This window comes from Carassius carassius, chromosome 44, assembly GCF_963082965.1.
Source record: "Carassius carassius chromosome 44, fCarCar2.1, whole genome shotgun sequence".
NCBI lineage: Eukaryota > Metazoa > Chordata > Actinopteri > Cypriniformes > Cyprinidae > Carassius > Carassius carassius.
The window spans coordinates 20,599,711-20,616,628 of record NC_081798.1 but is presented as its reverse complement, the minus strand read 5'-3'; the positions used below and the strand labels follow the sequence as shown (position 1 = coordinate 20,616,628).

At 38.5% G+C, this 16,918-nt stretch overlaps 1 protein-coding gene across 2 annotated transcripts in view; it reads right to left on the bottom strand.

The window, feature by feature from the left end:
• The window catches only part of LOC132126084 (arf-GAP with coiled-coil, ANK repeat and PH domain-containing protein 3-like), a 76,884-nt gene that overhangs the window by 27,626 nt on the left and 32,340 nt on the right, over nt 1-16,918 (bottom strand). For both annotated transcript variants that reach the window (XM_059537116.1, XM_059537117.1), the window contains exons 2-4: nt 8,369-8,426; nt 6,404-6,523; nt 6,266-6,319 (exon numbers count right to left, since the gene is read on the bottom strand). In XM_059537116.1, the coding sequence (XP_059393099.1) occupies nt 6,266-6,319; nt 6,404-6,523; nt 8,369-8,426 (232 nt within the window). The remainder of the gene's footprint in view (nt 1-6,265; nt 6,320-6,403; nt 6,524-8,368; nt 8,427-16,918) is intronic.

Below are 16,918 nucleotides of genomic sequence, written 5' to 3'. Positions count from 1 at the left end.
CTTTCGCCGGCTCCTCCCCCAAAACGGCCATTGTCCAATCACACATCATAGCAACCGTTACTATGTGAGGCAGTTCCGACAAACTTTGACTCCAAGCAAGATGGTGAAGCGGTGCGCTCACGGCGTTTGTAAATCGGACACTAGAATAGAGCTGTAATCTGGCTTTAAAAGTTAGGCCCGACAGGACCCGAGCCCGACAGATTTCGGCCCGAGCCAGACAAGTACATTTTGATTGACAGCTTTTTAAAAGCCCGAACCCGTTTACAGCCCGACATTATTCAAATGTACGCACGCACACAGCTCTTTTGCCTTTTGTCAAGAATGAGTCATTTATACGTTTTAACATAATTTATACATGACTAACGTAATAGGCCACTTGGAAGTTTGAACAAAGAAATAAAATAAGTCCTCTGTGACATCGTAACATCTCAGAACTCTAAATAGCCCTAGGTATAGACTCATTTAGCCTATAAATAGGCCAACGCACCAATAAAAACGAGTCTTTCTTAAAAATTTTAGATAAAAAATTAAGATAAATTAAGATAAATTCTAAATTAAGATTGGTATTTGGCAATAACGAAATTAATTAAGACTCTGCCTTATTTGCTTCGCCACAGCAGCTGAAATTTAATAAAAGAATAATGCCAATATTAGCCTATATAGGCTAGCCTATATGTCTACATTATGCATTTAAGACTCAATTAGTATTTAGTTATCATTTTTAAAACCTTTACTCACCAAGATAATAATAAAAATAGATACTCGCAATAGACAATAATAGACCATATTATATGAAAGAGAACTTTCCCGGCAGTGCAAGAGCATGACTGGTACACAAGGCTGTGCTGGTTGCATTTGAGGTACAGGTCATGGTGTTTCTCAGATTTCGCTTTTTTTCCCTCCACGGCATACTGTAACCCCTTTTGCCTCGATCTGGAGGATATCGCGGAGGTATTACTCCAAAAAAGGTCACTGACACGCACGGGTATACCTCTTCCCGTCATGGCAATCTGTCGCGCTGGTCGCGTTTGACCATTTGTTTGTCGGAAGTAGCAACAGTAACTAAGGGGGGCGGGGCTCGGCGAAAGGCTAATTCACAAAACCGATTTCACCATACAATTCTCTCACATTTTTTGAATTTAAGAAACTATAAATTAAAAGGTGTCCTTTTTCTGTTTCAAAATTCAGCAAAATTTCAATTTTTTTTTTAACAAATCCTAAATCAAATAAATAAAACAAATGAAAGAAATCTCTCTGAAATCTTAAACTAAGGCTTTGCCTGTGCTCTTTCCATTTAAAATTAGAGGCAACCCCCACATTTTAATCACGATCCAAACAAAGATGCTGCATACATGCAAATTTCAAGCAGAAACATAATGGTCTGATTTTAGCTTTGCGAAATGGTGCTACACAAAACATCTGTATGAAATAAAAAGCAGGTGTGCTGCATTAAAACACAAATTCACTCTCTGCCAGCAGGTGGCGCTTATGGAACATCAGCATAAAGCATTTCCTTAAAGAGAGCAGCACTGCACTACTTTAATATGTATTATACAGAGGACAGATTAAAAACAAAACACCATCTAAACCTTGCTGAAGGCAGTCAGTTCCCTTCAGAGATACATTTATATAAACCCCCACCCAAAAATGTATCACTTTTCATTTAATGATCGAATTAAATTCAATCTCTATCGCATTGAATCGTCACATATTTTTTTTAATCAATTTTCAACCGGCTCGTGGTGCATTGTTATGTCCCTAATCAAATAAATAAAGCCAAACTTATTTGCAAAACAAACACTTGAACATGCATCAGATTTTAATTTTAGGTCATATCGTCCAGCCCTATGAGGAGGAACAAATACTGGTGGACTATATTAGTGGACTAATGTGGGGAATAGTGAATGAGGGTATGGGGGCCATTTTGAACATGGCACAAGTGTACACAACGTAAAGTTTATTGAGTAAACGTCCTATGTAATAAACTTCAGCAACACTTCCCCAAACACATCTCTTTTCAAACCACACAACTTCAACGCAGTTTGCAAAACCTATAGCACATTCTTCATAATAAAGTCTAATTAAAAAGTTCAGAGTGTGCAACTATGTTGAACACTGTTCAGTACTCTCACCCTAGTGTGAGATCTCTGTATTTGATCCTCTAGCCTTGTTTTACCTCAGATCTTCTCTAGCATGAGCATAAATGACGGTGTGACTTCAGGTGACAGTCTAAGAAAGACTGACTGTACGTGACTCAAAGAGAGACTAAGGAAGATCTGAATGAGCCGAGTGAGTGAGAGGAGGTTTAACCGTGCCCTGTAGCCCAACGTACGCATGCTAGTGTCCCACAGAAAGCACAGGCCTTTTATGTAGTGCCAGAGAGCTAAGAGTCAGTGAAGCTTCACAGTCACTGAGATGAGCAGAGCCCTTCAGCAGTGGAACAAAAGAGGATGAGAGAAGGGAAGAAAAAATGAATGCATTAAATGGTAACTTCGACTTCAGGCACTTTTTTGTCTCAGGGGTTGATGTTTATTAAATGAACACAACAAATACATTTTAATAAACTTTTGTTTGTTATATACAATCAAACCAAAAATTATTCAGACACCAGATATAATTTTTAATATCTTTTTACTAGTGGCTGCAGGACACTAAAGTTAATTTATGTAAGTGAGGATAGCAAAATAAAGTGAAATGTGACCTATTACACCCCAAAATTCTTCTACAGTGGTAACCCAGTAAAATGTATAAAAATTTGGGACCAGAAACTTTGACCTGACTATGTTTTGCTTAAGTGTTTTTGTGTAATTGCTAATGCGAACTTTTTACACCACAGACTGAACAAAATTAAGCATTGCTTGGTAATGGGTTGATCTAAATTGGTGTTAACTAATTGTACTGTATACTTAAATTTAACAGCTGCATCATTTTGGTTGATTGTAATCCATTACATACCTTTCCATCAAGAATTTATACTGACACGGTTTAACTCAGAGTTCGTCATATTTTTATACCATTTCTAAACTGTAGCGAATAAACTGATAATGTGAGAAATGCTGAAGGTGTCTGATCACATTTTGGTTTGACCATATATCATGCCATTTTTGATATTTTTAGTAGTCAAATTAAATATATTAGTAAAAGAGAAACTTGAATTTTCTAAAAGTCCATCATTGAAGAAGCACTTAATACAATAGAGGCTGAAGAGAATGTCTGACCATGGAAACGCAAACAGTCCCATCCAAATGTTTCAAACTGGCACGAGGGATATCAGATGGTAACCTCCTTTTCTTTGGCGCGGTAATGGAAGTGACACACTTTGGAGGCAGACAGCATGTTCAGCACTTGGCTGCAAGCTGTTGGAATGGTCTGCATGTGACTCTGAACTGCCTGCTCAGCTTTTGACTTCCTGCGTTAAAAAAAGCAAAAAAACTGTTCCATATGAGAACATTTTACAGAGCCCGGCTTCCAAACGGCTGGGCCGCTCATGAACTGTATACTAAATAAGTTAAATTCAAAAAATGTGTTGCAGAACGCATACTGAAACATCGCAGGAAGAGAACAAGATCAATAATGTCGGTCAAAGGGTTTTGTGTTGCTTTCAAGTGGAAAGCAAGCAAACTGGCTTTCAGACCCTCAGTTGTGGTAAAACAAAAATGAAAAACTTTAAGATTTTAGCAGGAAGTAAAGAGCAAAGTTGCCCTCAAAGGCAACTAGGAACTGCAGTAAAAGTTGTATAAGTCCTTAGCGAACGTCTTGGTACTCTTGTGAATGCGCGTCGAAAACTGTTACGGAAGAAAATAAATTGTTGAATAAAGTCATTATTTTAGTTTTCTTTAAGCACAAAAGGTTTTCTTGTAGCTTCATAATGTTACGGTTGAACACCTGATCCTCAATAGTTTTTACTAACTTTCTGGGCCTTGAACGTGTCAGTTGTGTTGCTGTCTACGGAGGGTCAAAAAGCTCTCGAATTTCATCAATAATGTCTTAATTTGTGTTCTGAGGATATACGAAGGTCTTATGGGTTTGGTTTAAATATATACAATAAAATAATCTTCCCAGGAAAAACTAACAGATTGAGACTTTGATTATATAATCAAACCTACTCCACGTCAGAGAAAATAAAAATCGATATTTTCAGGACATGAACCTACTGTGGTGAGCAGAACTCATTGGATGTCATTGATGACAAAATTGGTGCAATGCATCTTGAGGCACATAGTTTAAAGTGTGCATATTCAAAATATCTAGATAAATCAACCCAGAAGCAGTGTAGAGCTTGTTTGGCAGTCAATATAATAGACAGCTTCTGCAGGTGTGACAACACTCTGTTATCACCTTTAAAATCACGAGTGAAAAACATTCTCTCATTACTCATTCGCTCATTCCTATGGCCTCCTTTTACACTCCTCACACCAAACAGATAATATCAGTAATTACACTCAGTGGGGAGGCGACACTTCGACAGGTTAGTTCAAATTACCACAATGTGTAAATGAATCCGGATTTAAATAAAATAATAATAACAATAATAACATCTGCCCTCCACCATACAGAGGCAGTGATTCTCAGCATCCAGGGACTTTGCAGCGAAGGGCGTCCTGGATTTATGAGGCAGGCCGATTAGTTCCAGAGTAAAATGGCCAGGCTTCAGATTTATAGAGTGGCAGGTTAACAGCTTTGACCCGAGAAAAAACAGGAGAGAGCAGGAACAAGAGGAGTGAATTAAAGTAATGTTCTTTCAGCACACAGGCTTCATCTGTCATTCCTCCCACAGACAGACAGCTGAGAGTCCGAATCAAGAAGCACTGCTGTTATTGTAACTAAAATTATAAGTTTTACAAATCTTTTCATTACTTTGTTAAAGCTGAAATATAATATAAAATTAAATATAAAAATATTCATATTATATATATATATATATATATATATATATATATATATATATATATATATATATATATATATATATATATATATAAGGCTGTCAAGCAGTTTCTAGGTGCTACCTACCAAGAAAATGTATTTTGCATTATGATTATTATTAATTTTAATATTTTAAAGGTTTCAATGTTTTATTATTAACAATTGTACTACCAAAGAAGAACAATTAGGTTTACTATATTAAACTGTAAAAGATTACTAATTTGTCCATTTAAAAACATTTAAAAATTAGCAAAGAAACAAGAGACATAATAAAATAATTCTAAAGCCATTTTAATATTTTCCGTAGAACTGTGATAGTTTTTAAAATGGTCCCCTAGTTCCTCTAAAAAAATTAAAAACACATTTTATTTATAAAATAATTGTATTTGGGAACCTGTTTACAATTTTATTTTCCTTTTTTTATGTAATGTGAATTGTGTAAACCAAATTTTAGTAAACAAGTTCATTTGAGGGTGTGACGTTTTTCTGGTAAAGTGCAGGATTCAGTGTTCACCGCAGTGATGTCTCACAAAAACAGTTTATCGCAAGAATAAACAGAGTCTAATTACCCATAAAAGCAGGGAGAATGACCAAGAAACTCAGAGAACAAAGGAAACGTCCAACTGTTTCTGTTCAAATGCTGCTGATGCTACAAGCAGGAAGGGATCAGCAGTCTTTGGCTGACAATTAAAAAGCCACACGTCTTTTATACCACAGCCCTGGTATTTCCTCTTTCTTTAAAAGTGAAGGTGGCTGCGGTAACAGGAGACATGTCGAGCTTTGCACACTGACTGCCACTCTGTCTCTGTTTTCAATTACGCGATCCTCAAGAACAGAAAACACCCCAAAACTCCTACATGATGACGCAACTATGAGTGGTTTCACATGTACAAATCATTTTACATTGATCTGTGGTGCTCAAGCTCGAATCCAGCTTGCGACATTTCCAATTCCTCCTTTAGTTCCTAAACATTTCCTGTCCTAACTATATTTACTTTTCAATAAGTGACAGAAAGGTCAAACATTTTGAAACTCAATATTAAGATGCCTTTTATGACTTCCCAAATGTCTTTTTGTTTAGAAAAATAAATAAATAAATCAAGCACATATGATGTTAAAAACACCCCGTGTAAAAAGATCCATGTTTTCTGGGTTGAGTTACACCCCACGGCACACGTAATATGGTTTCATCATAAAAACACCCATGAGAGAACTACAGGCCCCACCACGTTACGGTAACATGAGGAATCACTCTGACCTCGGACTGAAACGTGTGCATGTGTGATTTGTTACGGGACATGTGGCCATGCACAGTGAGCCTGAGGGAAATGTGTCTTACCATGTGATAGTTAACGATTTCCTGAAGGCTCTCGCCACACTTTTCAAGACATCCCTGAAATGAAACAAATATTTAAAAAAACCAACAGAGCTCATGACGGTCTGACTATACTTGAGTCATTCAGAAATGAATACTTACTGAGATGATCTCCTCCTTTTTGCAGTGGTGAGACAGGTCTCGAATGCCGTTGACAAAGAGTTTATTGGCACTGATGTACACACGACCCGCTTCGATCATCCCGCTGCATAGCTTCACCAGCTGATGGACAGAGAAAGACAGACATACAGAATTATATTTATAGAGTTTGAGTCGATTTCTGATTCTTACGGTTTACTAAACACAGTCATCTACAATATTTGCCCGCTGGTTATTCATCCTGGAAACAAGTTTTTGATGCTACACCTGGCAATGTTGCTTGGGCACTTTCCCATTGAAAATGGGCAATACATTTGTATCTTGATACGGTTTTGTAATAACCATGATTATATTTTGATTATGATTTTTATTACATATGGTTGTATTTTTTATTATATATTGGTTATATTTTTTATTACATGATTATATTTTTAATTATATAATTTTATATATTTAACTATCATGAAAGCCCATCGTAATCTGACACCAAAGAGAAAAAAAAGCTGAATAAAAATGCTATTTTTGTTTTCTTTTGCGCACAAAAAGTATTCTCGTAGCTTCATAAAATAACAGTTGAACCACTGATATTAAATGGGCTACTTTAACAATGTTACATTGACAGTTACATTGCTGTCTATGGAGAAAGCTCTCGGATTTCATAAAAAAAAAAAAAATCTTAATTTTTAACATATTTGGGTGAACTATCTCTTAAACTATTATAGTGCAGCCCTAAAAAAAAATGTATATTGATTATCATTTTTTTAGCCTAACCACTAAAACTATGATTAGTGTAGCAAAACCATGGTTCATTTGTTTGTTTAATGTTTTTTGGCTTTATTTGTAGCAAATAGAAGTCAAAAAGAATAGATTGAGACTGACATTTTCAGCTTCCTTCCTCTATGTTGTTATGCTATGCTTCCACATTAAATGCTAATGCTATGCTATCCTAATGCTAGGTGGAATTCTTTATTTTCTTATTATATAAATGGACAATTACAACATACACAATGAGCTAATGTGAGAATGGTCATGTGTCACATATGGCAGTGAATATGTACGTTAGCTCTGAATCGGCTTGCATGAGGCTAATAAAGGTGAAACTTCAAAAGAGTCAACTAACATGTTAATATTTAATGCAGTCCTACATCTCAAGAACCCAAATATTGTTTATTTATTAGTATTTACAATTTTAGCAGCAGATGAAGGGATTAAACGACTCTCCAGCATGCTGCGCTTTATTCTCAGCGAATGCAAGCATGTTAAAAGCAGCTTTGAGAAGAAATATTTTTATTTCAGCCATCAAAGCAGCACTTTTCTTTATCAGTTTAAGACCTACAACAATACATTTCAAGAACAACGATATTCTAGTTTAGTCAATGAAAGCTTGTTTAGCCCGTTTATTTGTTGAATATCTGTCTGACAAAGGGCTGCGTGATCTTGCATTAAGTTTGTGCATTTTACACTAATTTAATGATTATTAGAATTTAAATTGTGTTCCTGTAGCTCAATTGGTAAAGCATTGCGCTATCAAGCGCAAGGTTGGGGGTTCGATTCCCCGGGAACACATGATAGGTAAAAATTGATAGCCTGAATGCACTGTAAGCCGCTTTGGATAAAAGCATCTGCTAAATGCATAAATTTTATTTAATTTAAATTGTGATAGACTTGCAATAATGAGTAGATATTGCCCTTGTATGAAGCTTTGGAAGCGTCTGCTGAAACCCTGAAGCAGCAAAGACCTGCAAGACTGCAGTTCCCTGACGCAAATGTTCAGCTTCCTAATGCTAAATGGACTTCTCTCTTGAACTCCCCTAATCCTGTTTGGCGTACGAGCTGGGATTGAGCTTGGTGCACATTCGTTCTGCTGTTTTATTCAAGCAGTAATGCCCTAGTTAGCTGAGCATTAAGGCAGCCTCAAACATCTCAATTAAACAAAGCAAAGTTATTTCAAACAGAGTTTATTCATACCTTATCCAGCTTGGCTTCTATTTCCACAACATCGGTCTCAACTTCATCGATATTCGCCCTGCAGAGACACAAGAAAAACACATTATTCATAAGATGATAGATATATAAAAGTCATTACTGATGGGTTATATCAAAGGATAAACAAAACCATTCAATTTTTTTTTTGTGTATTTGTGAACATGCTGATTTCATTTTCCAGCAGGATTTGGCACCTAACCACACTGCAAAAAAACACCGAAAGTTGGTTAAATGACCATGGTGTTGGAGTGCTTGACTGGTTAGTAAATTCACCAGGCCTGAACCCCAAAGAGAATCTACGGGGTATTGTCAAGAGGAAAATGAGAAACAAGAGGCCAAAAAATGCATATGAGCTGAAGGCCACTGTCAAAGAAACCTGGGCTTCCATATCACCTCAGCAGTGCCACAAACTGATCACCTCCATGCCACGGTGATCCATGCCATTGTGATCACCTCCTTGCCATTGGTAGCAAATACTAGCAAGTATCTGCCATCAGTCACCCTCTATATGGATGTGCACTCAGGTTCAACAGAGGCTTTTACACTGTATTTAGTTGATGTGTTGGACTAAAAAGGGATGCATCTCTTTACTATGCTACTGCCCCTTTAACATAAATGACCTACAGTTTATCCCAGAGCCAATCTTCACACCACCTCTCTTCTGCAGCAGGCATGCTCTGAGATTAGGTTACACCTTTATGAACATCAATTTCATAAGTGGATGACGACATATCTAATCTCACACTATCTGAATGCCTTCTTAATACAGTTTAGATTCCAGCTAAAAGCTGTTGCTCTTAGATCACCACAGTTGGTGCATGTTTGAAGAAACACTAAGGTTTTTCCTCCTCAGCTCATCCTCTCACACAGCATGCTCTGTCACTTAGATTTATCACGTTAGCTAACTGAAGCAGGACTGAGAGGAGTCCAGGCATCGAGCATATGTGTTGCTCTGCTTGCAGTCTTGCAAACATATCCAGTATACTGTTTATCACACAGTCTTTTTTATATAATTTGGTAAATATCAAAAAGTACCATGGTATTGCCATCGCTTTACTGCTACAGTAATTGTTTGTAATGAAATTATCCCAATTTTCGGTCAAAAACTTTTTTTTTTGAACTGGTAAATAAACTCAAAATCACAAATTTGTATCTTATCTGTGAGGAAGTATGAACAAACACCTAGACAGTCACACTATGTGACCATATAACAATACAACTCCAGTTTTGATTTGCTGAGCCTAATATTAAGCCGTTTATTTAATTCTAATGTAACAGTCTGGTTCTGGAAGTAAAAATCCCCAAAACCTTTGAAAACATACCTGCTGTGAGTTATGAGGCTGTTAATCAATGGTATATGCTTTTTATTAATTAAATAATCATGTTTAAGAGCAGAATTCCTCAGTAATTATCCAATGAAACAATGTGTCGTTACAGAAGACTTCGCCGTTACATGATCCAGCAGCTTTGGCACAACTCTCCACAGAAGTCTCAACTCAGGCAAATCAACTTGCCGCTCATCAACAACTACTGACTCTAACTGACTCTAACTAACTACTGACAAACGGAGTTGGTCAGCGGATACTTTGGAGTATTCACCTTTCATCTCCAGAGTCAAGGCTTAGTCAGCCAAGCATGAACACATCACCTCCTTCCATTCCCATGATGAATCCTCACCTGGCACTCCCAGACAAATTCAACAGAAACCCCATGAGTTGTAAGGGATTTCTATTGCAATGCTCTCTGTACATTAACCAACAGCCAGCGATGTATACCACAGACACCATTAAGATTTCACTCCTATGCTCTCTATTGACTGATAAATCTTTAGATTGGAGACATGCTTAAAAACACCCATAAACTATCCATAGAGGAGAATAACATCCATCCTAGCACTATTGGACTCAAGGAGTGGGGAATTTCATGTCACATGAGTTTGCTCGACAACATAAAATTCCTCTAATCTCTTGTAATTCTCTGCTGTCAGTGGAGGTGCTAGATGGACGACCTCTTGGGGATGGAAGGGTCATGCACAACACCATGGATTTAGGTCTGGAGACTGAGACCCTTCATAAGGAGAACATTAGTTTCTACTGCTTTCTCTACTTGTACTGGGCACTATGAATATTCTGTGATGCCCATCGGCCTTGCTAACAGACCTTCTGTGTTTCAGTCCTTCATCAATGACGTCACTCGGGACATGCTGAATCGCTGGGTAATCGTTTACATTGATGGCATCCTTGTCTACTCCAACACATATGAGGAACACGTAGCTGCCCCTCTAAATTAAAAATGACCAAAATAAACTCTGCTCATTTTACTTCTGCTCCCATTCTTTATCATCCTAATCCTGACATCCCGTTCATAGTCGAAGTGGATGCTTCAAATACTGGCATCGAGGTCATCCTATCACAGCAACATGGTAATCCACCTAAGCTTCACCCCTGTGCCCACTTTTCTCGCAAGCTCAGTTCTGCTGAACAAAACTATGATGTTGGTAACAGGGAATTGTTGGCCATGAAAGCAGCCATGGAGGAGTGGCTACACTGGCTGGAAGGATCAGAACATCCCTTCATTGTCCTCACTGATCATAAAAATCTGGAATATCTATGAACCACTAAAAGACTGAACCCCAGACAGGCTCGATGGGCACTTTTCTTCACACGCTTTGACTTCTCGGTCACCTATTAACTCGGTTCCAAGAACACCAAGGCTGATGCTCTGTCAAGTCAACAGGACTGTCTAGACCCAAGTAATTCTGAAGAAAGCCTTTTTACTGAAACAATCGTGGCTCCCGTCCAATGGTACATCATGACTGAAGTTGAACAGGCAAATTCACAAGGGGTTAGTTCTGGTCATCCTTGGATCACTGCCACTCTCCATCTCCTTCAGAAGAAAGTCTGGTGGTCAACCATGAGAACTAACACTACAGACTTTATCCACGGTTGCATTACCTGTAATGAAAGTAAAACTCCAAGATAATTACCAATCAGCCTATTGGGCCCCTTACCAGTTCCCCACCGACCATGGTCTCATCTGGCCATTGACTTTATCACCGACCTCCCCACGTCCAATAAGAACACCACTATACTCACTGCTGTAGATCATTTTTCCAAGGCGTGACGTTTAATACCCAAGCTAACTACAGCTTTTGGATATAACCCACAATCCAATGGCCAGATGTAAATACTTAATCAAGAAATCACACAATTCCTCAGGCCATACTGCCAGCAGAATCAATCTGGCTGGAGCTGATACCTTATGTGGGCAGAATATGCTGAGGACTCTCTAAAAAAAAACACAATTTGACTCACTCTGCTTAAATGCATATTAGGCTTCCAACCACCATTATTTCCATGGTCAGAAGAAGTTCCCGCTGTCAACAGCTGGCTCCAAAGGAGCGAGAACATATGGGACCAAGCACACACACACACACTACGGCTGTCAAAATAGCTGAAAAACTAAATTATATTATTATATATTATATTCAAAGTTAAAATGCATATTTTCAGTTAGGGTGAAAAAAAGTGTGAAGTATGCCTTCTGTGTAAACGGCTTGGTGTCAGTTTTGATGTAAACAATATCTTCTTCACATTGATGTTCTCTTTTTTTTCTAGTGGCTTCAACTGGATAGGCTAATAAAAACCTTATAATGCAATGACACATTGCTGCAACGTTTTTGCATTCGAATGTGGATTTTCTCACACGAACAAGACTCCCGCTGTTCCGCCCGCTCGCCACCAGAGGGAACTCTCACCCGAGTTTTGCACCGTGTGACAAGTGGGGCAGGATCGAGAGCCATTGCAACAGAGCGAGGCCGGTGGAGTGATTTGGAAATGAGTGACACCTGCTCCACTCTCTGATCTCGAGACCCACGGAGGAGATACAAAAGAGGAGCGACGACAGTAAAGGACGAGAGAGGACAAAGCCTGGGTTTTATTTTGTGTTTGGTTTTGTTTGTGCGCGATAGTCATCCGCGAGGGGCTGTCGTGCTGTTTTGTGTTTATTTTATTATTAAAATTTCATTTTGAATGTCCACTGGTTCCCGCCTCCTTCCTGTGATTATGAAGTTTGTAATCCATTACACTGGTGCCGAAACCCGGGAGGAAGGAGGGACGTGCTGCCGAAGATCCCTCGTCGCTGGGGTGAATCCGCGGTGCCATCGAGCAGGGCGTAGCAGTCTGGCACCGGAGACGCTCGAGGCGGTTGGCTGGAGTGAGTTGCCGGGGACGGACGAACTCGCTGGCGGCTGCCCACGATGTGGAGGTGGCGGCTGCCATCCGTGAGGGAGCAGAGGAGTCAGCGCCGTTCACCAGGGGGCCAGAGCCTGCTTCCATCCGCGAAGGAATCGGGAGGAGCAGGGAATGGGGGACTCCTGCCAGATACCCGAAACTGGAGGAGCTGTCGCCGTCCACCGGGTGGCGGAGGAGTGTCATGCCATCCACTGAGGGCCATACAGTGCCGCCACCAGGCACCGCGAAAGAGTTCACACAGCTGGTGGAGGCTGAGCGGCAGTGTGTCCGGGAACCGGAACAATTTTTTTTTCTCCTCTCTCCCCTCTCGTCTCTGTTGCTCCTCATCCTTCCATCTCCTTTTCTCTTGCCTGAGATACTGAATTTGGGATTTTCCTTAGTTGTCAGATATAATCAAAATTAAAAGAAATAAACATTTGAAATATATCAGTCTGTGTGTAATGAATGAATATAATATACAAGTTTCACTTTTTGAATGGAATTAGTGAAATAAATCAACTTTTTGATGATATTCTAATTATATGACCAGCACCTGTACACACACACACACACACACACACACAAACCCATAAACCCATATACCAGGCCCTGATGGATCCTCACTCTGTCGATGCATCGTTAAAATAACTTTTATTAAGGACTTTTTAAAGGTCCTTATGGAAAAAATAATAGGAAAAATTAATGCAGCTTGCTTTTTCTCTTGGCAACTGTAAACGTACTACAGACTGATAAACTACTGTGTGTCACACATTTGTCAACATCTCCAAAACCATTTTACTACTGAAATATGACATATTATATAGGATATATATACACACACATACACATCAAGAACTGACTGGATTTTGAGATTTTGGATTTTTAATTTATGCCATTTATGCCTCCCGGGGTCACTCAACCATCAGCCCAAAACACACCCACACGAGGAACAAATACTTAAAAAATGCAGGACCACAGACTGAAAGGTGAGTTTCATGGCAACCCCTTAAGTGGGGCACAGAGGTCACAGTGGGAGGGCGTCTGCTATGCTTGAGTGTGGATACTAACAAGACATATTGTTATGAGTTATGAGCAATCAATACTCCACAGACCTACATACACACAATCCCATTGAAACACCCAGAGGTGGAAAGAGTACAAAAATATTCTACTCAAGTAAAAGTACCATTACATTAATGAAATTTTACTTAAGTACAAGTAAAAGTACCAGTCTAAAAATCAACTCAAGTAGAAGTAAAAAGTAGCTCATTTAAACTTTACTCAGAGTAAAAATTACTTAGTTACATTTTAACAGTGGGAGGGAGTCAAAATGGGACAGGCCAAGGGTGTCAAACTCAGTTCCTGGAGGGCCACAGTCCTGCACAGTTTAGATTTAACCCTAATTAAACACACCTGATCCAGCTAATCTAATCATTTAGGTTTATTTGAAAACTACATGATATGTGTGCTGGAGCAGGGTTAGAACTAAACTCTGCAGGGCTACGGCCCTCCAGGAACTGAGTTTGACACCCCTGGGATAGGTCTATTAATCTCAAACTAGTTGTTTTTAATGAAAGGAATCAGTTATTTAGAATAATAAAACATTTGGGCTGTTACCAGGCAAATCAGTATCAACAAACCCATCTTTTAATGCAGAAGATTCATTGGAAGTGGCATTTAGATGTATTACACTGTTTAGTGCATGACAAGAATGCATTTAACCTGCAGTTACAAATGCATGAATAATGTTTTGATATACAAGACATAAAATGTTGAATACTCATTTGAAATGATAAGAAATTAATTATTTAAAAAAATCAAAAGATACTTTAAATGTGAAATTAAAATGGCCAGTATGTGTCAGCAAGTCACTGTTAATAAGTGAGTCATTGCGACTGAACCGAATCATTTAAACGGTTGATTCATTCAGGAACGAAACACTTTAATGTTGCTCAGAGACGCAAAACTGTGCTTTGGTGGCTGTGTTTGGAATTATTTTCTGGTGTAGAAATAGAGCTAAAAAAGGCAATATGGTGTCTAAAACGCAAGTCTCTTAATTAACTTGTTTACTGAACTGTTATATATATGTATGTATGTATATATTCATGATGATTTTTGGAGGAAAAGAGGGCATTCTTTGTGTGATTTTGATTTAATATATAAAATTATATAAATATGTGAATTTTCTGCCCCTATATCTTCAATTTTGTGATCATTCTAAATGCATTTTAGGATACTGAATCACACAGTTAAAGAACGCAATATAAATGCGCGCGCACATCATTAAAACAAAAAATATGATATTATCGCAGACGATATATATAACACACTCCTCACCACTGTCTTTTTGGCTAATTTGTGGAAAACCTCTTGCTAACATGTCAAAGCTTCATTTTAACCACCAATGCAACGATGCAATTATTTAGCTTACCTCTACATTCTTGCGAAGGGTTGATTGTCGAGATTTTATAAGCTGCTAGTTTGGTCTTCCTAGGCAAGTACAGCTTACACTGCATAATAGAGTATACATATGGCCAGGGGTTCACTTCATTTCCTTCGAGTTCAACTACAGAATATGACGGGGTTTCGTTTTCAGCGGTGTCTGCACCACTAACGCCTGTTTTGTCCGTCTTATTTATTTATTTTTTTTTACTCAGTAATTAATGTGTTTTAAAATGTAGCGAAGTACAATACTTTAAACAAAATATACTTAAGTAAAAGTAAAATTACAGATTTAAAAAATTACTTTAAAAAGTATTAGTACACAAAAAAGCTACTCAATTACAGTAACGCGAGTAAATGTAATTCGTTACTTTCCACCTCTGGAAACACCTCTATCAGCTCTGCTGCAGTCACTATCATTCTGGGACAGACTGTTGAGCAGCTTTAAGTCATTTTAAACACTTCAATGCCACAACTATTTAGATGGAGAGTAAACAGTCAACAGTAAAGGTCAACTGCAACTGGCTGAGACCAGTTCAGGAATGGACTGGCAACTTCAATCTGTTTCTGTATATACACTCACCAGCCACTTTATTAGGTACACCTGATCAATTGTTTGGTAACACAAATTGCTAATCAGCCAATCAAATGGCAGCAACTCAATGCATTTAGGCATCTAGATGTGGTGAAGACGACTTGCTGAAGTTCAAACCGAGCATCGTAATGGGGAAGAAATAGGATTTAAGTGATTTTGAACATGGAATGGTGCCAGATGGGCTGGTCTGAGTATTTCAAAAACTGCTGATCTATTGGGATTTTCACGCACAACCATCTCTAGGGTTTACAGAGAATGATCCGAAAAAGAGAAAACCTCTAGTGAGAGGCAGTTGTGTGTATTAAAATGCTTTGTTGATGTCAGAGGTCAGAGGAGAATGGGCAGACTGGTTAGAGAGATAGAGAGGCATCAGTAACTCAAATAACCACTTGTTACAACCAAGGTATGCAAAATACCATTTCTGAACGCACAACACATTGAACCCTGAAGCAGATGGGCTACAGCAGCAGAGGACCACACCGGGTGCTGCTCCTTTTAGCTAAGAACAGGAAACGGAGGATACAGTTCACACAGACTCACTAAAATCGGACAATAGAAGATTGGAAAAACTTTGCCTGATCTGATGAGTCTCGATTTCTGCTGCAATATTTTTTTTGCACACTTTGGGCCCCTTAGTACCAATTGAGCATTGTTTAAATGCCACAGCCAAACTGAATATTGTTGCTGACCATGTCCATTCCTTTATGACTATAGACACATTTTCTGATGGCTACTTCCAGCAGGATAATGCACCATGCCAAGCTCAAATCATCTCAGACTGGTTTCTTGAACATGACAATGAGTTCACTTTACTCAAATGGCCTCCACAGTCACCAGATCTCCATCCAATAGAGCAGTATTGGGATGTGATGGAACGGGAGATCCGCATCATGGATGTGCAGCCAACAAATCTGCAGCAACTGCATGTTGCTATCATGTCAATATGGACCAAAATCTCTGAGGAATGTTTCCAACACCTTGTTGAATCTGTGCCACAAAGAATTAAAGCAGTTCTGAAGGCAGCCTGGTACTCTGGGTCCAACCCAGTACTAGCAAGGTGTACCTAATAAAGTGGCCATGAGTGTATATATGTATAAACATATATAAAAAAAATGCAATTTATACATAAATTACTTTGATAATACCTCTTCTACGATAAACGCAATTTTTTTTTACTAGCGAACACAAAATCTGGGAACACAACATTATTTTCAAGAGAACAAAAAAGGTTTTCCAAAAGAAAACTTGTGGACAATTTTTTTT